General features: G+C 37.4%; 1 protein-coding gene across 1 annotated transcript in view; it reads left to right on the top strand.

Moving 5' to 3' along the window:
* LMNTD1 (lamin tail domain containing 1) overlaps positions 1 to 21413 on the top strand; it is a 114777-nt gene that overhangs the window by 34234 nt on the left and 59130 nt on the right. Inside the window, exon 5 of the mRNA XM_088134995.1 lies at positions 15330 to 15445. Within this exon, the coding sequence (XP_087991121.1) occupies positions 15330 to 15445 (116 nt within the window). The remainder of the gene's footprint in view (positions 1 to 15329; positions 15446 to 21413) is intronic.

The following is a 21413-nucleotide window of genomic DNA, read 5'->3' as shown; positions in this document are numbered from 1 at the left end:
AATCAGACACTTAATTGCAACCAATTTTCTTTCTAGGTCAACAGCCTCTTATTGTTTCTGTACTTGGAAACAGTGGGTGGCCAGATCTGGCGATGGGGCAAGCAGGAAGCGTAGCTCTGTCAAGACTGTGAAATACTGTCTCTTTTAGCAGCAAATATGAGCTCAGAACTGTTTGTTCATTTATTTTCCTTTTTCTAGATCGGCTGAACTATTTGTATTTTGCTTAGCAAGGGACAGGGAAGGAGGGAAAAAGGGGATTGCATAAATAAATATTACCTAAACGGAGAACGTAATTTTAGCAGGAAATTTTGTTTAAAAATATCAAACAAAGAAGTGTTATACGTATATGGCTCCTCTCCTCTTCCTCCCTCCCCCCTTTTGTAGATACTATGAAAAGACAAGCAGGGCATTACGCGCTCAAGACTTGGGATGAACAATGAAATATAATTAAAACATCTGTGTGCTATAAAGAGCTGTGTCTGTCTTAAATTATCGGCAACATATGTTTATGCATCATCTATGTGGCACTTGGTCCCATTTCCACAATAAACTCTCCTCTAAATCTTATGCCAATGAAGGATTTAAAAAAAACATTAAATTATTCTGTAGCTTTAGTGTTTTGTGCATAAAATAGAGTTAGTGTGCTAATAGTAATTGGAAATTCTATTTTCTACCAGTTTGGTTAAGATGCTAGATTAGAAGATGGGAGACTATAAATTCTAGTGTTGCCTTTGGGCACAAAAGCCAGCTGGGTGACTTTGGGCCAGTCCATTTCTCTTTCAGCTCTACGAAGAAGGCACTGGCAAATCATTTCTGAAAATGTTGCCAAGAAAGCTACATGTCAGGGATGATCAAATGGACTATAACAACCTCCACAAAACCTCCTTCCTAAAATGTAATTATTTGAAAATTAAGCCACAGCTGGACCAAGCAACCCTTCAACTGCATTGCTTATTTATTATTTGGACTTCTATTCCCAATTCATCTCTAAGAAGGCCTATAACAACTCTATAGAAAACAAAGCAAATATAGCAAATAAAGCAAAAAAACACTATAAAAAAATAAAGGTGTTTTCCCCACCTTTTCCATCCCCCTTGTCATCAATAAATATGATCCTTTTCCAGAGTTCTCCCTGATGTTCGAAGTATAATGTAATATTGAAGTATTGCTTAAATGAAATTAAAATATTCTAGATGGAAAAATGCTTAGAAATTATTAATAATGTTAATATAATTATTAATTTTAATGTGAAATGGTTGCAGTTACAAAACCCTTTGAAATGTTAAAACTCTAGCAAAAATACTGATTACTAGTACTAATATGCAGGGTGGGTAATATTCTGGAGTTTCTTTAGCTACCCTAGAGAAAAGAAAGTGGGGGAAAGGACTTTAAAAACCCTAATCTAATCAATGGGCAAAATCCAGCTAAAATTAGTTATGACATCAGTCCAAGGAAATGAGATTTATATAGCTGGCAATTGTTCCACAACTTACACAGGGATTTTGTCACAAGGGACTTGGGTTGGATTACATCATGACCCAATAAAAGATACAATAACTATCAAAATCACTTTGCATTACTGAGTTGGTTTTGATCCTATCTTGGAAAGCATAGGGTAACATGTATTCATTTATTTATTTTTTCCTTTCTATTACGTTGTTATAAATCTTGATACGTTGTATTGTTTCAATACAGTGATTTTTATAATATGATTAAAGATGATTGACATTCTATTAATCAGAGTATTGAGAAGAAAAAAGAAAAAATGTGTTCTATCAATATTAATTACAATTTAGAATGTCCATATTACAAGCATAAAATTATTTGGCTTTTTCATCCAAAGTTGAGTATAATGTTGAAAAAAGAACCACTACAACTCACATCAAAGTATCTGTTGTATAAGAGAGGTTTTGATCCTAAATGATTACTTAATATTATAGTCTCCATTGTATTGTTACTTAGTGTGTACATATAGATACACATACAACATACATACATGTAGAGCCAGTTTGGTGTAGTGGTTAAGGCATCAGGCTAGAAACCGGGAGACTGTGACTTAGGCACAAAGCCAGCTGGGTAATCTTGGGCCAGTCACTCTCTCTCAGCCCTAGGAAGCAGGCAATGGCAAGCCACTTCTGACATCTTGCCAAGAAAACTGCAGGGACTTGTCCAGGCAGTCGCCAGGAGTCAACACTGACTCGAAGGCACAAAATACACATACACACACACACACACACACACACATATATTAATGAAAGAAAAAATAGATAAGTGGAGCAAATTTAGCAAGACTTAAAATACCAAAAAAGTAGGAAAAAAAGAAAACAGAAAAAGGGAAAAGGGAAATTAAAGAACAAAAAACTATTGGGTTTTTGACTCACTCCTTTTTATACATGTGCTAATTTGCAATATTTGTAGACATTTAGGCCCCCTTAGAAGTCAAACTGTAAGTGATTATATTTGCCATGCTGCATGATGTGTTGTATGTACGGAAACCATTCTTGCTTAAATTTAAATTTCTATCATGTATATATACTCTTAGTTTTGCCATTGCTGCGTATTCTCCAGGTTTAAGTTCCCAGTCAGATATTGTCAGAATTGTGTCTTTCTTCCAGCGTTAAGCAGTTTATTCTTACTTCTGTATGCATAGAGCTCCTTAAATTATGAGGTTTCTTGTTGATTTTTTCTGAGATTATACCTAGTTGGAAAAGTTGTGCCTGCATTTCAAATTTAAATTCCAAGATTTTCTGCATTATACTACAGTATATATGTCTTTGCAGTATTTCTGAGTTTTTGTACATCTCTACCACATGTGGTAAACTCTCCCTTCTGTTTCATGATATTTCCAACGTTTGATTTGTCTATCTTAGATATTGTTAATGGAATTGTATACCATCCATAAAACATTCTGTCCCTAATTCTTCCCATTGGTGTATTGTGATTGTTTCTTTGAAGTTTTGCATCCATTTTATCATACAGTTCTTTGTTTGTTCTGTCTTTATGTCATATGTAAATAAAAATTCATATATATACACCCTAGTAAGTGATGTTGGTTTTGTATGAGCATTTTAAATTCTGGGGTTTTTTTCTTAATGTCCTTCCTTTCTTCTTGAGATCTGATTTTATCCTTCCAGCTTTTTGTAAATACGTCAACCATGGTATATTCCAGTTTTCACCAAGTAGTTCTTGCTATGTAGGGTAACATGTATTTTGATTGATTGATTATTTGCCTTCAAGTTGTTTTCGACTTCTAGTGACCACATAGATACATAGATAGATAGGCCTGTATTTATTACCCATTTTAACAGGTTGGGAACAAATTCAGAAAAAAATCATTATTGTTCATGTATCCGTTTTTGAGGGGTTTGATTTGGCTTTGGTTTTTTTGGTCCCTTTGAATCAGTGTTGAGTCCTAGCGACTGCCTGGACTAGTCCCTGCAGTTTTCTTGGCAAGATTTCAGAAGTGACTTGCCATTGTCTACTTCCTAGGGCTAAGAGAGAGGGACTGGCCCAAGGTCACCCAGCTGGCTTTGTACCTAAGGCAGAACTAGAACTTATAGTCTCCTGGTTTCTAGCCTGATGCCTTAACCATTACACAAAACTGGCTCTTTTCATATATCATTACTGGTCTTTTTTATTTTCAATAAGGTAGCATTGGAAGTAAATTCACATTCAAATTTCTAACAAAGAAACAGCTTCAGTTTCTGTTTAACCAGGACAGTTAAAAAGACAACTGAAGTGATTTTAATAATTACAGTTTAAGGTTATAATTCTAAATAGAGTTGCCTGGGCATAAGTCCCACTGAACATAGGCATCTAAGGAAATATATATCTAAAGCTAATAAGTCTTGCCTGAAAGTTAGCAGTGTGCAGGGACGTTTGCAAGGAGTCAAAAAATCAAAATAGCATCCATGACCTTGTAATCAAAGCCCCAGCCCTTTCTAATGTTATCCCTTCCCCATGGATGCCCCTTGTAGCTTGCAAACAATCTTAAATTCAGGTTGGTTTCTACCAGCAGTAGAAACAGACTGATGAAAAAGATTTGCCTGAAAAAATAAAGATGGAAAAGGGAGAGAACACAGAAGGTATTACATAGATTGGAAATAGATTTCAGCCATTCAACCATGTCCATCACAACATGACAGTGGCATGAATCCCATCGAAGCTGAGGTGGCTGCCTCTTGAGGACCATGGGACCAGGAAGCTCTGGTTGGGCCCTCAATTTGCTGTAAAATAAAATCTGAGTTGCAGTTTGCTGCTAGGTTGCAATGCACATGCAGAGGAACTAGGCATTTGCCTAGGGTGCCACAAAAATAACAGTGGGGCAACATTTGAAAATAAACTATAGGCAAACCCCCCCCCCCCCCCCAGGACAGGAGACCACTTCAGTGCATGCTGACTAGGGTGGCCATGGGTCGGCAAGCAAGAGACACAGACAACTGTGACTCATTCCTGCCATCTAGTGATTGCCTAGATTCTTGCAGTCTGGATCTGATAGCCCTAGTGCTGCTGCGGCTGAGGGAGTGGTCCAGTCCATCTCCTCAAGAGAAGAATGTATGTTCCAGCCCCAGAGGTCTGCTCTTTAATTGCTGTTGGGTGGGAGGACCATCGTAGAGATTTGTCTTTGTCCAGGAAGCTCTGCTATATCCCTGCCACAAGAACTGATTAAGGGGTTTGTGCCAGCCAGCTGGATGGAAGGGGGCAGGGTGGTCCAGGGAATGTGAATAAAAAAGTCAAGATGGTGACCACAGTGGTGCAACCAAAGCTCCATGGTTTTTTATGGGCAACCACCCCATGGACAACCATAGAGGGGAGAAGACAGATCCGCCATCAAGCTTGTGGTCTCAGCTCCTAGTATTTTATGGGGAGCTTCTGCTTCCTGCAACATCTAGAGATCTTTTCCAGGTCATCTGCAAGTGAAATACATCCTTCCTTCCTTCTCACACCCCTGAACAGAAGAAAAAGGAATCCACCAGTGAGTTGGGGAGAGGAGTATTTTCATTCTTTTCTGTTTTATAGATGCAATATGTACACACACACACCCCACAACTTGGTCTGTGATAATCAAAAACTCAAGTGATAACTAGTAACCCTAAGCAAATAGGGCTGGTTTCTTTCTGTCCCTCATGCTGAAAGCTGGGCCACAGTTAAGATTAGCAAGACACAACCTTTGGCCCAAACAGCGGAATAACTGAGGTTCATTCAGCCCACAACCTGGGTGTGCATGGACAGCTTTGATTCTAAACATGGGAAATGAAACACTAGAAGGCATCACTTAGTCAAGCAAATTTCCATTTTCCCCTTTCTGGAACCTGGCCAAATGGAAGTTTGTTCCTTTATACCTTGCAATCATAAGTTGTATTATATCACATCATACATCAGAATGACTTCTATGTGGCAGATCAAGCCATTGGCAAAGCTAGGTTAAAGGAATTTAACCTTGCCTTTGATTTTTTTTTTCTTGCTTTCACACTAGTTGTGATCTATATTGCATGTTCTGTTTGATTCAGAGTGTCCATTTACTTCTGTGTAGCTGCAAATGCTTTTCAGCTATTTGTAGTCTGCATTTTTATGGTGCTAATAGCTGCCTTTGTCTTTCTTGACAACAAAACACATATGAAAATAGTTACTTTTGTTTTCACTCATTTCTCTCCCTTCCCTTTGTTTTATATGCTTAAAGAACATAGTCCCAGAGACACAGCTTCCCTGAAAACTATAAAACTCCAAGCAAGAATGCCACCCACCAACTTTATGGAGCAAAAATCAAAGAACAAGCCAAAAATATTTGACACACCCCTGAAAGATATTCGTAGTCTTCAGTACATTGTCAGTTCTGTTGATGGCAAAGGAAAACATTACTTTCTACCCATTGTTCTAGCTCCTATTTGAATATTTTCATTTCTCCATAGCAGAGAGGTAACTACTCTGTCCAAAACGAAGAAAGCTTGTTAAATTATATGTCTGTATTCCTTCCATAATTTGGAATTTGGAATAACTATTATGTAAGTCCTAAATTCTTCCTGTTTGATTATTCTGCATGTTATCTAGGAATACGACAGCTTTCTTATTTGGGTAAGGCCAGTGTTTCTCAATCTTGGCCATTTTAAGATGTGTGAACTTCAACTCCCAGAATTCCCCAGCCAGAGATTTAGAAAGTGGCCAATACTTTTATTAATGGGCAATGAATTCCTTGGCAGCAATTTTGTGACCGTGGCCATATATGCCCTCAAAATTCCAAAGATGGTCACTGGCCCAAAATATGGGATATACTTCCCTAGTTGGGGGCAACTGTAAACTGTGATGGCAGAGGAAGGGCAGAAAGTAGAGAAGAATAATTGTCTTATGAACAGGGATCATTTATAAAATAGTTGTGACTGACATTCTTGCATTGGTGAGCTTATCACATGCATGTGATAAAACATTTTTATCCCTGTTCAAGGCATAGGAGCATTGAGGGACTTTTGGTGAACTGTCACTCCTTCTTTTGAGTTGAAATCTGGTTTTGTAGCTCCTGTACTCAGGAATGATCACTGCATGGATCAAGTCTCTGTTTCATAAGTAGCTCCTGTATTTTAAAAGAGGTTGGAGTTTGCAGGAAATCCATTCAACTCCCAGTTCCTGTTAGCTTTCTCATTAAGCAAGATCAGCTCTTACATTCCAGTCCAGCTTGAAGTCTAATACTTGAAGTGGGCTGGGAGTCTAATTGATTTCCCAGCCCACTTTCTTGGTTGTGAATAAACAATTTTACTTCTATCATTATTCAGAACAGTTCAAACAGGGATACAAACAGGCCGCACTCTTGTCTTTTTCCCATCTCCCTTGCTGTGCAGAGTGTACTGTATGCATACAAAACACTGAACCTCATTTGATCTTAATTTTGGGTAGCTACAGCAATGAACAGTTAAACCATTATTTACACTAGTTTGACCAAGCAAATGTTTTTGGCAGGGGAAGGAGAGGGGGACCCTTCCTTCTTTGCTCCAAGGGTATAGAGTTTTGATCACACTGTTGTGGGTGCCATCTTGCCTCTTTTGCCCATACCCTGAAGACACCCCTACTCCCCCCTCCATACAAATGAAATGTTGGGTTCCTGGTCTGCTTAACAACACTCCAAAAAGGAGGGGAGTTTTACCTATGTTACACGTTTGGTTTTTCTTTTTCTTTTTTCTTTTCTGTTTTCTTTACATAAAGGCTACTCTGTCCTTTATAGAAGCTATAGGGCACTGATAAAAAATTTGAACAGATTTGAGTCGGTGATAAATTTATGCATGTATTTCAGTTACGTGATCTGATGGTGCTTGGGCGTAACTCTTCCAGCCTGGGGGGATAGCTGTCTGGAGTCAAATGCAGATTCATCATCACTGTTTTGTGGAAAGGAAGTACCATCATCCAGGATGAATGTATTAGTGGTTGCAGCTAGAATAATACATTCTAGTGGTTTTAACTGGAAACTCTAGATTACAAGTGCGGTTCTGTTTCTCTTCTGGATCTGTTCTGTAATAAATTATTGAGGGATACGCACGTCTCCTGTTGACTTGGCTTTTTCCAGAAATGATTCATTTAAACTTTACATTATGAGTTGCCGGCCATTTCCTCACTGCTGAGTACTATTAATTCATCCTCGATTTGGCAGGGAACCACACCAGCATGAAATGTGCTGCTCTCATTCCTGACCTCCTCTTCTGTTCCTAGTCTCTGCCAGTCCCCAACCTTCCTTCTAAGATCATGGATAACAAGAAGCCCAACAGATTCTGTATCCCTTGAGGAAGACCTTGGAAGGGTTTGGCATATAGGAAGAAATGTTCCTTTTCATTCATGGACTGGGGATGGGTTAAAGGCAATGTCATGGGGAAACTGCAGGAAAAAAATAGCACAGTGTACTTTACTGCAGTGCAAATGAGAAAAAGCCTTGTTGGGTTTGGTTGTAAACTATGGATTTTTTGAGTTTTCAGGTGGAAATTGGAAACATGAACTTACAGTAAATGCAGTAATCAAGAATTTTCCAATATAAGCTGGTGATTATGTATCTGATCTATAGTTGTACAGACATATATGGAATATGAAGCCATTCTGAAAACAGAGGTCAGAGGCAACTGCAGAGGGTGGTAGAGAAAATCAAGATGCCAGCCATGATCATGTGATCAAAGCCCTGCTCCTTTTTTATGTGGGCAACTCATTAAAAAAATTATGCATGCCACATATTGTAAAAAGGGGTGGAGCTTTAATCACATGCTCATGGCTACTATCTTGATGCATTTAACTCCTTCCCCTGAGAATGCCCCTGGCTCAGGTTGATGGTGGATTGAAACTTCAGGAAGTCCTAGGAGATACTTCACTGTTTGGCCTCCTGCCTCTGAGCAGATAACAAAGGTCCTTTTAGTATATCTCAGAGAACAAATCTGAGGATACAAGAGGTGAGGAAGCTCTGCTGAAGTTAGCTATGAAGCTGTTAGTCATGTGAATGGACATTATTGCTATTGATTTAAGGATATATGTTTTCTGCAAAGCCTAAGGAATTGTGGATAAGTATGGAAGGGGCAGAGTGTGTTGACTAGCAATGGTGTTGCATCAGCAAGGGTGATATTTTTCATACCTTGTCTATCTTTATGAGGCTTGCAAATGAAAAAGGGCTTCAACATCAATGGTAGCTGGATTGGTGTTTTCTGGAAGATGATTAACAGATCGTAATTTCTCAGGAGATTTGTTGTATCTTCTATGTAATTTGGAACGTTGGAAACCAAGGATCCTGAGAACAGAGTTCATCTTATAAAAGATCCTAGCTGTATTGAAATCTATTGTGACCAGTGAAATTTGCCAAACTACAACAGATTATAGATGCATCCCCAGCTGAAGCCAAACACGCTTTGCTTGTCTGCTGCAAGAAATGGCTTCCTCAAAGGAGCTGCTGATACCAGGAGAAATATTGTCGCTACTTGCTGCCCATCTTGTGACCTGCCAAGGGGGCCACAAATCTAACTATGGAGTCTTTGCTGTGTGGTAGACCTCCATGTTTCTGTATGCAGAGAGACCTGGTTTAACCCTTTGATTTCTCAATTTTATCATCGGTAGGTACTCTTGCACTGTTTATTTTCACTAAAAACAAAAGAACAATGCATTTACAATATTCCTGCCATTACAAATGAAGATGTTGCATCTAATTGTTGCTGAGATTGTGCTTGTCTTGATAGGTTTGCAATTAGTGGAAACACTTTTAACTGTGTTATTTCTTAACCAAATGTCTTTGGCTACTGAGTGGTGGTGGTGGTGGTGGTGGTGGTGATGGTGGTGGTGGTGAAGATGACGAAGATAATTGTTGATGATGATAATTATGATGATTTGAAATAGTTATTTAGAAAATCTCTCATTTATTTGGGAAATTGTGTCCTTTTCTTGTTGAAAGACGGAGACAAAAATTCTGAATATTGTGGCACTTATAGGGTCAAGCACTTCTGGATTTGTGCTAAAGAAATAACAGATAATACTTCAGTAAGAATCTCTGGCAGACTTGAGATACTGTGCTCTGACAAATCCCATGTTGCTCATTTAAAGATGTGAGTGATTACAACTGAGAATTTTGTGCAAAAAAAAACTAGTGTAGCTAACATGCCTGGAAAACATCCACAGATGTAATTGCGTCAGGCAAAGTTTAGCTGAGCTGAACAAAAAGTTATGAATTTATGAGACTTTCCAAAAGCCATGGTTTCATTTCAAACAGTTGGCTTCGTACGTTATTATTGGGGGGGGGGGGGTGTTTAACTGAAAGGATGGAAAGAATTTTGAAAATGCTACAATGAAGGAGCCTAGAGTTCCTTGTGGATCTTTGTCTCATCCAGAACATAATTTGCACATCTTCCCCTCTCAGTAGTATTGCAAGAAATGCACAAGCAGAAGAACATATTTTTAAAAACATTATTCTGGACAAGGCAGAAAAATGAGGAGTGGGCATGGGAAAAGGTGGTGCAAAATATTCACCAAAGCTGTTCTGAAATAGGAGAGGATGAACTCCCCCTTTTCATAACAATCATATCCAAGTAGATGCCCTGTAAATATGTTGGATTACAACTGCTATCGTTCCCAGCCCACACTTCTATAAAAGTTTGAGAAAAGAAGGAATAAAATCTGTGCAGATGAATATGTCTGATGGCATGTTACTAGTGAAATTTATTCACCAATAACATTTCTTTAACGGTGATAGCAATCTGCCCTATTAAAGGTGGAAATCTTGATTACACAGAACTCTTTTTTTGTGGGGCAGGGGGCTTGTATCTATCTTGCTTAGGCAATACATCTGAACACAAGGGAGAATTTTGCTTAAGGTGGCCCTGTGTTTATGCTAAAAGCTGGACCTCAGACAACCTGGTACTGACTTTGGACATACTGTAATGTCCTTGTAGACTATCATGGTAGTGTTCACACATACATGTTTACCTCTTAACTCATATTAACAAAAAACAATTGCTATGTTCACATGATAGGCTATGCCCAAACATTAAATATACAGACAGACAGACAGACAGACAGACAGACCAGTTCACACAACATGCTCAGACCATGGCTGCGTTCCTATCTGCTGAAATCATAAACTATCCAAGCCCTTTCAGCCTAGTCTAGTGTGTTGTGTGAACCCAAAAATGAATAACTCCCTAACCATTACAGTATTGTGTGCCTAAACCCATTCCTCGTACATTAGAGGGAATTCATAATCTTAGAATCCTAGAAATGAAAGGAGCTGGATCAAGTCCAGCCCTCTGCTGTGTATAGAAATTCATATTAAAACAGCTTAGTTGTCTAACTTCTGCTTGAATAGATTTTGTTTTGTGAAAGCAGGCATAGTGAGAAGATTAATGAATCCCTCAGAAGCAATTAACCTTTAAAAAAATCTTAAAGCACATATGCCTTTGCAGCCACAAGGCAGAGTAAATCCAAAGTGTTCATCATCGTGCCAAATGGATTTTGATGAATTTTTGGCAAAAGGTAAATTATTGGTGAAAGAACATTGGGCTTACCAGATTTGAAACTATATTTTGCTGCCTGATGTTTAGTCTGAATGAAAGAGTGGGTGTTGTTAAGAAACAGAAGGTTATTGGATTTAGAAGGCCATGATCTGAGATTTGGATGGCATGGATATCTATGGTATTATAAAGCTTAGGTGAATGTAGATTTTAAAAATCATTATATCAGACAGGCTATTCTTAGAGTATGGAATAAATATAAATTTAGATTTTGCCCAAAAAACCTTTGTGGCTTTCAGTGCAAGAAGCGTTTTATAGACGAGAAATGATAAGTAAACATAAATAGTTAACTTATTGTGATGTATTAGAATTTTCTCAAGGGAATTGTAAAATGAAATCAAGAGAAGATTTGATAACAGAAGGATATACTTGACAATGGTTTTCTTAGGTACAATTATTGGAAAGTGGATAAAAGATTTTATGGTTCTGAACAAAGTAGATTGAGTTTGAAATAGAATTGTGTACTAATGATGACCATGTTATTGCTAAAAGATATAAACTTTTGCTGAAATATGAGACAGAAGAAGAAGCTAGTAAAAGAATGTATGATAAAATGGGCTAAAAGTTTTGGCTATAATATGCCAATGGATCAATGGGAAAATATGTGGTTGAAAGGATTGAAATTTACTTTATATTCTAGCCTTAGAATATAGGCTATTATATTAGCCTATATTCTAATATAATAGAGAGAGAGAATTTTTTATAAAATGATGTATTGTTGGTATTTTTCACCAGAGAAATTATCTAGAATGTATAAAAGTACTTTGATTCTTTGCTGGAAATGTGAACAACATGAAGAGACATTTTACCATGGTCAGTGGACATGCAAAAAAGCCCCCCAAAAATGGATACAAATACATACATTAATTCAGAAGATTTTAAAGGTTAAAGTACAACTGAAACCAGAGACTTTTCTTTTGGGACTAATGGACAGGCAATTAGAAAAAAGTCATGGAATTCTGTTTTTATAAATGACAACTGCAGGAGATATTATATGCTCAAAAATGGAAAGGTTTGACACTACCCACAATGGGGGACTGATTGGTGAAGATGATGGAACTTGCAGAGATGGCTAAATTAACTTCCTTGATTAGAGAAGAGACAATATTTACATTTATGGCTGACTGGAAACCCCTTATAAACCTTTTGCATGAAATGGAAAAAAAATGCACTTCTGATTTGTGGCTTTGATGATTAGAAAAAAACTGGACCACAGGAAAAAGTGAGCTTTTTTGTAATCGTAGAGTAAGAGTTGATTTTGTAATTGTACTTATATTTGCTGCAAAAGAAATTGGAAGCGTCTTTTTTTTTCTTTTGCACTTTTTCTATCTTCTTTCTTTTCTTTTTCTTTCTTTGCTTATTTCACTCTTTATCAGTTTGTGTTAGTTTTTATGTTCTTTGTAAAACTTTTAATAAAATTTATGTTAAAAAAAGAAAGAACAGGATCAGTGGGGGTTTTTCCCCCCAAAAAGGATAGTTTAGTGCATGCTTAATATGATACAGCCATACCTACAGTAAAAGATGGACTATAATCTCAATATTTGCACATATTCTGGACATATACATTTAGGCCTGGTTTAAAACAGATTTTGGCACTAGATCCATAGCAAGTTATGGAGCACACATAAATTAGCATCGCGTAGATGTGGCAATTGTTGAAAAAATGTTGTAGTACTACTTTGAGAGAAATCAGGATACTGAAGGAGAAATGCTACCGAAATAATGAATTAGGACGGGTGTTTTGTGCCTCACAACTGAGCCATATATTGTCTTATCAGAATAACAAATAATGTAGCTTGCCCCATGAATTAAACAGTGATGGTTGCACAAAATATATTAGCATGCCAGAGAGCACCAATCAGAATCCTGTTTAAAACATTCCTGAGACTGTGTGCTGGGAAGTGAGGGAGGGAAAGGGTAACTGTGACCCCATTAACATTTTATGGCTTATTGGAAACGTAATAGTCTTTTGTAGATAATAGTGGGGCATTCTGACAGTAAAACAGTTAAAAAGAAGTTAGGAGTTCTCCCTTTATGTCACCAGCTCAGCCTTCCTGCCATCTGAAACCAACCATACTTCAAGGCTGGTGTTTCCTGACAAAAATATCTGCTTTCTCTGGGGAAAGGAGGCAAATTGTCATGCCACTGAAGAAAAGCTTTCTCAGCAGGGGTGTCCATCGGGGAGGGGGCCGAGAGATGAAAAAATCAAGATGGTAGCCCAGATCATCATGTGATCGAAGCTGGGGGGGATGGCTTATGGGTGTCGCATGAGTAAATATTTTTAAATGTGTTGCTTGTGTAAAAAAGAGGTGGGCTTTGATTGTTTGATTGTGGACACCAGTTTGATTTTTTTTTTTTTATCCTGACCTTGCACACTCCCATGCTTCCCAGCCTGAGCCCTTTCATAAACTCTTCAAGTTGGCTTTCTTATCTAAACTATTCAGAACTGAACGGATTAAAGCTATTTCTCATGAAATGATAAATCGCTCCTTTTCCATTGCATAAAAATCCTACGGCATGTGAGACCTCTAGTCTGTTTCTTCTTCTTTCATTGTTTTGTTTTATTTGATGCCTTCCAAGTAATCTTATAGATGAAACTGAATGATATGAAGATGTGGATTAGCCCATCCCTTCTTCCTTTTCCTCTACTGGTAACATTTCCCCATGTCATAGGATACTGTCCCAGTGAGAGTCTCCCTATATTTGATAGTAGTAGTCAGGTTGTCCATGGGGAGGGGTCAAAAAGGTCAAGATGGTAGCCATGGCTACGCAGTTGAAGCACCACCTTGTGAACTTGTATCAACTCACCTTTTACACTTGTCAACTCATATAAAAAAGGATTCGATTGCATGGTCACAATTGCCATCTTGACTTTTGGATTCCTCCCCCCGCCACCCACAAATTGACTGTCCTGGTGGTATCCATGAAAGCTAATGAATGTAGTGGGTGAAAGGCATTTCCCATTGCAATGAGCTCATGACATATGGTTGGTTTTACTTAGGCCTGGAATGTTTACCAGGCATGATGAGGCAAACTGAGGCTCATCGATTCAGGAACTCCAATGCTGAGTGTTCTAGGTGTTCCTAATATCTTAACTTTATAAGCATAAGATATGCAGAGCAATAATATCTAAGTGCGTATAAGAAAACTGATATTGGATATATTGGGAGATTAGCCTTAGTCCTTTTTTGTTTGTTCGTTTGTCAAGTCAGTCTTGACTCCAAGCAACTAGATGGACAAGTCCATGCAGTTTTCTTGACCATCCATGTCACTCCAAGGGTTAATCACCAACAAAAGGAGGTGAATATGGACATTGCAAGAGAATAAAATCACCATTTCTCCACCTCACTTCACTTAGGATCAGGGTGGTTAATACAAATACAAAACAGTGAGAGTAGAGCTAACCTTCGCGAAATACTGTAGGGAATGGTGTTACCTTTACAACTGGAGATTTTGATCAGTAGTATCTAATAACACATTTGGTTTTTTTTCATAAAACGTGCACATACCTACAAAATTACAGAACCACATCAGCTGATCACAAGAGCTTCTTTCTCATTATGCCTTCTTTATGAAATTATCTCCCTCTGCAAGGCTACTTTCGTGGTAATGCTGAAACTATACTATCTGTAGTACCTTTAGTGGTTTATTTTGCTAACTATTTTCAGATGGGTTCATTGAACTTTAAGATTTACTCTATCCAAAGGTTTTTTAGTAGAAAAGTAGAAAATTGATAAATTATTATATATAGGATGGATGGATGGATGGATGGATGGATGGATGGATGGATGGATGGATGGATGGAAGGATAGTTAGGTAGATAGACAGGATGTGTGTGTGTGTGTGTGTGTGTGCATGTACACACATGAGAAAGAGAAAAAGAGAAGATACACACACACACACACGAAAGGATCCACAATAAATTTGCTCTAATACTTAAGAGTAATTAGGAGATTCCAGTTCACACCAATGACACTTCTCAAGAATCCGGACAGAGTTTTATTTCAAATAAAAAGGTCAGCATAATCCAGTGGTTCTTTAACTGGAGGTAATTACCCTCAAAGAGTAATTTGGGCATATCCTAGTGGTAATGGAGCAATTTGTAATTGTTAGTCAAGGATCCAGTTTGAGACTTCCACTGCAGTGACACTTGTGTAAAAGAACAGAATCTTTTTTTTTTTTTTTTTGCTGGGGGTAATGACATTATCTGAGACTGGAAAAAGGGGTAACTGGGTCAAACGGTTTAAGAACCACTGTCATAGACATTTAACTTCATAAAATCTTTCTTCTGTTTTCCCTACCTTTTTTATTTTTTAGGAAATACAAGGCCATCTTCTCTCAAAGTTAAAAGCTGTAGAAGCTATTCAAGAAAAAAATGCTTCCCTGCAGGAGGAAATCACTTCTCTGAAAAATACACTTGGATATGTTAAAGGGTAGGTTATTCACTTAGCTCAGAGCTTTCCATTTATATGCTACCTTATGTAACCTTTCTCTGCTTTCCCTGAGTAACAATGCCATGGCAGCTGTAAACTGAAACAATGAGCATCAATTAGGCAGAAAACACTGATTCAACTTCCACTTTCCATAACTGGAAAATTAACAATAGCCAAATAGAGCAAGCTAAGGCCCTTAAATCTCTGGGCATCTATTTCCAATCTTCTAACTCCTGGAATTATCAAGCCTATGGGCTTGCAACCCAAGCTCAGAAGGTTTCTAATCTAATAATTAGATGTGCAAATCATGTGCCTGCAATAGTCAAATTATTTAAAACTAAGATATTAACCCAAATAACTATTTAATGTACAGTTTTGCACTTATAAACATATAACAGCCTTAGAAGCAATTCAGTTTATATTTTTGAGAACTACGCTCTGCCTTCCCCATTCAGCTGCAAACACATTTCTTTGGCTTGAATTTGTTTGTGCCTCTGAAGAGGCCTGTATGAGAGTCTTCTGTTTGACATATTGGTTGAAACAAGTATTTGAGAGTCTTTGGCTCTGCCTACCCTAGTAGATAAATACACTTTTTCTTGGAAGGAGCATGTTGGTCTGATCTGCCCTACGGTGGCCTCTCAAGCCATTCCCTATTCATCAAGAGAGTGCTTGATGTGTTTTTACGAAACAACAGTTCTAAAACTTGGAATCGCCACTATGGACCACGATTAAATATTTTTGTAATATTCTCCCTGCTCCTCACAGAAGGATGTTCACATTGGCAAAATCTGATGTTCTACTCTCGAAAGTCATAGGAAAGTTAATAACATCCCTTCCCTGAAATCTTTATGCATGTACACAGAGCTAGATGTCAAATCAGTTGGATGTGTTTTGTTAAGCTGTTCTTTATGCCTTACATGGCACACAGAACTAATTATTCTTCTTATTAACAAACACTTGAGCTACATTGTAACTTTTTTGTCCTTTTTATTATGTTGTTATAAATCTTAGTTCATTGTGTTATTTCCATATGTTGATGTTTATATAACGTGTTTAAAAATTATTAACATTCTATTATTTAAATAGCTTAGAGTACTGAGAGTAGAAAAGAGAAGGAAAAAATATTCTATGTTCATTACAATTTAAAATGGCAATATTACAAGCATAAAATTATTTAGCTTTTTCATCCAAAGTTGAGTATAACATTGAAAAAGAACCACTACAAGTCACATCAAAATACAGGTTGTCCTCACCTACCAACTGCTTGTTCAGCGACTGTTTGAAATTATGACGGTGCTAAAAAAGGAAATTTATGACTAGTCTTCAAACTTGTGGCTGTTGCAGCATCCCCACGCTCATGTGATCGTGATTCGGGTACTTGGCAACCATATGCATTTACAACAGTCACAGTGTCCCATGGTCATGTGATCACAATTTGTAACCTTCACTGCCAGCTTCTGACAAAGTCAATGGAGGAGCCAGAAAAGTCATGGGTTTAAGCTTAATTAATTCACTTAATGACTACAGCCAGAGCTGATGTCATAAGTTGGGCACAGTCACGTCAAATTTCACTTTATAACTGCATTGCTTAGTGACGTAGGTGCTGGTCCCAATTGCATTTGGTAAGTGAGGACTACCTGTGATTGTTACATACTAGAATTTTTGATCTTAAGCTGATTACTTATTAAAGTCTCCCTCGTATTGTTACTTTGTGTGTGTGTGTGTGTGTGTGTGTGTGTGTATAACACCTATTAATAAAAGCAAAAAATAAAAGGCAATTGTTCTTAATAACAAATGTTTGAGCTAGATTGTAACTTTTTCCTTAATGGAACACTCTAGAAAAATCTCTGACTTTGTCATTGCAATTGCTATCAGAACTATGCCAAGATAAGAAGAAAGTTTGATATACATGCTGGCTTATAAAGTTGGACAGTCTTTCATGATTTCTGTCCTTGCTAACATTGCTTTCAAGTGCATGGTTCAGAAGGTTATGTTGACTTTCAGTCTACAGCTGTATCGCAAATAAATAAATAAAATAAACATTCACATTCAAAAGTAAGAAAGGGAGATAGCTAGGCACTTAACAGAAAATTTTAGTTGCTATAAATTATTCCTTTTTGGCAGTCATGCAGAATTTGTAGCCTATCAGTATTTTGGCCTTTCGACTAGTCCTCTGTTTTTAATTCCCAAGCAGAGACCCCAGACAGGAAAATCAATAATTCTGCTTGATTTGTCTTAGGGGATACGCTATATTAGAGAGACATAAAACAGCATCCATACCATCTATGAAGCATCCATTAGTTAAGAGCATTTTCACATAGGTCTTTCACCCTGATCCCAAATTGGCACAGTCTTCTGTCACTGGAATGAATTCAAAATTCATTCAAAGTTTGTTTCAGTCAAAGACCAGCATAGAACAAAACAATTAACAAACTGTTTAAAAGTAAAAGAGGAAGGCCGGATATAAAACACAATCTAAAACAACAGTAGAGAATATTATTATCATTATTGTTACCAGTGTAAACTGTGTCTAAAACTAACAAACGCGTAATATTTAAAACTAAGACATAAAACTAAAATTCTAAGATAGAGGTAAGTTAAAATTATACACACATGCACGCACGCACACACGCACACACACACACACTTATTCAGTGTTGTTCAAAAGTTAGCCACAGTTATATTACACTGAGGGATGAGGTACTGGAATGAATGATTTCCAGCACAGCAGAAGCAAAAAGGGACCGCAGAAGGATTCAGTTATGGAACTGGCAATGAAGGAGCTCTGTAGAGTTTCTGGACAGGTGGCTTCCCATTGCTGAGAACTTCTGCCCTAACTTACCTTCCAGTTCCTTGATTCTTACTTCTTCCTACAACTAGGCAACCATAACATCCACAGAGTCCTTATGCTGGCATTCCTAAACAAATCAGAGGTGACTTTTTAGACCACCCCCCATGACCAGTTCTCTATCTCTCACATTCACTCTGCAATGAATGTAATCACAATAAAGGCAAGGATGGGGTGGGGTGCATTGATCATACAGGTTGGTTCATCCAGAGTTCTTGGTAACTGTGCTAAGGACAATTGTGGGCCATTGTGGAACATGTTAATAGAATATGGGGACTTTCAGGTCACTGATTATGGTGGCTCCGTGGGAATGCCCTAAGTTGGGCACTAAATATAGCTTTTTTTAGAATGCGCTGTGTTTTGCAAACATTTAAGGACTGTCATTCAAAAGTGTCCCAACAAACAAATCAATGCAGAAGGCAGCTCTTGAGTAGGAGTTTAGAAACCCCAATTCAATGATAATAGACATTTGGCATACATATCTTTAAAAAATAAAAACCCCCCCCCCCCAAAAAAAAGATTACAAAATCAAATTCTCATAACAAATCAAATTCGAAGGAAGGAAGGAAGGAAGGAAGGAAGGAAGGAAGGAAGGAAGGAAGGAAGGAAGGAAGGAAGGAAGGAAGAGCTCTGTTCCCAAGGTCTGTCCTTAAGTTGAATTTGTATGTAAACTGGAACAGTATTATTGAATATATAATACTGTATAAGTAGTATTGTATAATGAATGAACCATTGTGTACTTAACTCGAATCATTGTGCATTTAACTTGAATTTTACTATAATAGGCTCCATTCTTAACTATGGGTCGTGTGTAAAGAGGGTGTTCTTAACCTAGGGATTACCTGTATTTTCTTTTACTCCCAGAATTCCTCACAACTAGCATGTCCATTGGCAAGAATGTTAGGAGTTGAAGTCTACACATCTGGAAGTTGTGAAGGGGAAACACTGCTTTAAAGAATTTGCCTGTGTGTCAGCCCTACAGGGTAGAACAGACCAGGAAACCAATGCCATGTAGATCAGTGCTACTTTTATTGCAATAGCTATAGTAGCAAAATCTTGCAAGTCTGAATGCACTTCCCCCTCCCTTCCTTTATATTTGTGTGAACTAGGGAGAGGCTTCTCTGAGACATTTACTCATGTTACATTTTTGGCCCAAGCTAAGGCCCCTCTTATCTGACCATTGTCTTGCTTGCAGCTCTTCCTCCTGTCCTTCAAGGCCATTCCCTCTGCCCTCTACATCGTGTCATCCAGCAATTTGAGCCTCTGAACTCACTTCTGGAATGCACCCTCACTAAACTGCGTAAAATGTGCCCATATCCTCATCAGAACAAGGCATTAATGAGAGATTGCTAAATCTGGACTCCAATCCAAGATGGCAGATGCAATAGTACAATTGAAGTTCCACATGTTTTTTTATGTGTGTTGCACATGTGATGCGCATAAAAAACAAGTGGAGTTTCCATCGCATCATCACAGCCATTACATCTTCACTTTTTTACCATACCCTACAGACATCCTTGCACCAATTTAAATTAAAAACTAGGCATGGTTGCTAATTAGACAGTTAACATCTGGTTTAGTCCTCAGTCTCCAGTGTCAGCTAACACCACCTTATTTCTGGAGGACAAATGATACCCCATCCGTGTAATCATATGGTCTTGTTTAATACGAAACGATTGTGTTTCAAAAACAAAATTAGTTCTTTGATAGTCCTGAGGGAGACTTAGGTTTTCCACTCTTATTCTGAACACTGTATTGACACCCATTTTTTTCCTTTTAAAAATGGCTATTGTCAATAGAGAGAATCACTTTCCCTTAAACAAAACCAGATGTTTTTGTTGTGGAAGAAAAACATCTCTCAAGAAAAAGTGACCTCAAATGAACATGGATGACACACCAGCCTTGGTTGGGCTGAGACAAATGAAAGCCGTTCATGCATGAACATAAATGCACAATCCCCCCCCCCCACACACACACCTGTATAATTGTTTGAATTTCTTTCAGTGCTCAGTTAAATAAAATATTTGTTCCCAGTCTGGCTTATTGCTTGCTTTAGATGATATGTTTATGTATAAACTTAAGGTAAGCAAAATGGAGCACGTAGAAATCTATGCAAATACCATTTGCTTGGTATGTTGCTAACAACCTTAAGCAAACCAGGATAGAAAGTGATGGCTCATTGTGCACTTCGGAAGGAAAAATTCCAAAAAGCCCTACATAACAACAAAGTATGTTTTTTCTGCATTTAAAAATTCGTAATATTGTACCATGTTATTTGGACACCATGTTGATTTTTTTGACCCTTGCACAGATCCCCTCTTCAGTAAGCTCATTCTCGTAAATACTGAATAGCCACATTAAACAAATTTTGGACATTCACCACACCAATATTTTCTATAGTGAATTAGGTGGTTATATCATTACTTTCTAAGAAAAACAGAAAAGAGAATTTTGGTTAGTAGTGTGTCATTTAGCTAGCAATATGTTCATTTATTCACCTACATGTTTCTCAACACATTTTTCTCAAGGCAGCATATAATTAATACCTTAAAACATATATTAAAATACTTAATTAAATAAAATAAATGCTTAATAATTAAAAGCAACAATCTTAACAATTACACCAAACCAATCAGAGTATTTCTACTAAAACAAAAAGTTGTGATATTAGAAAATAAACTCATCTTTTACCACTTATATCTATGCTTACTTACATTTCCTAATGTAGGTGGAATACGTATTGCATAATATGCAGAGATACTGTACTAAATTAAAAGCTCTGGAACCCATTGCAGTCTTTGTGTCATAGATGTGTGTGTGTGTGTTTGCCTTGAGTATCTAAAAAAGAAACAGAAAAGGGTAGGAATGAAAAGGTAGAAGAAGAAATGTATATTTTTGTTAATTTTACGAAGCTGCCTAGAATTTTTTGGAATTGGGCAGCCTAGAAATTTGACAAATAAATGAAGAATAGAATAGAATAGAATAGAATAGAATAGAATAGAATAGAATAGAATAGAATAGAATAGAATAGAACAGAAACATTTTACTGCATTCAATTCAGCCTAATTTTGAAACTAATCATTAAACTTTGACCACACAAAGTCATATTCATTCCATTGC

Source organism: Python bivittatus, unplaced genomic scaffold, assembly GCF_059951505.1.
Source record: "Python bivittatus isolate LINGU-HERP-01145 unplaced genomic scaffold, Pbiv_v1 ctg000120_np1212, whole genome shotgun sequence".
NCBI lineage: Eukaryota > Metazoa > Chordata > Lepidosauria > Squamata > Pythonidae > Python > Python bivittatus.
Note: the sequence above shows the minus strand (reverse complement) of the source record. Positions and strands in the feature narration are given on the sequence as shown.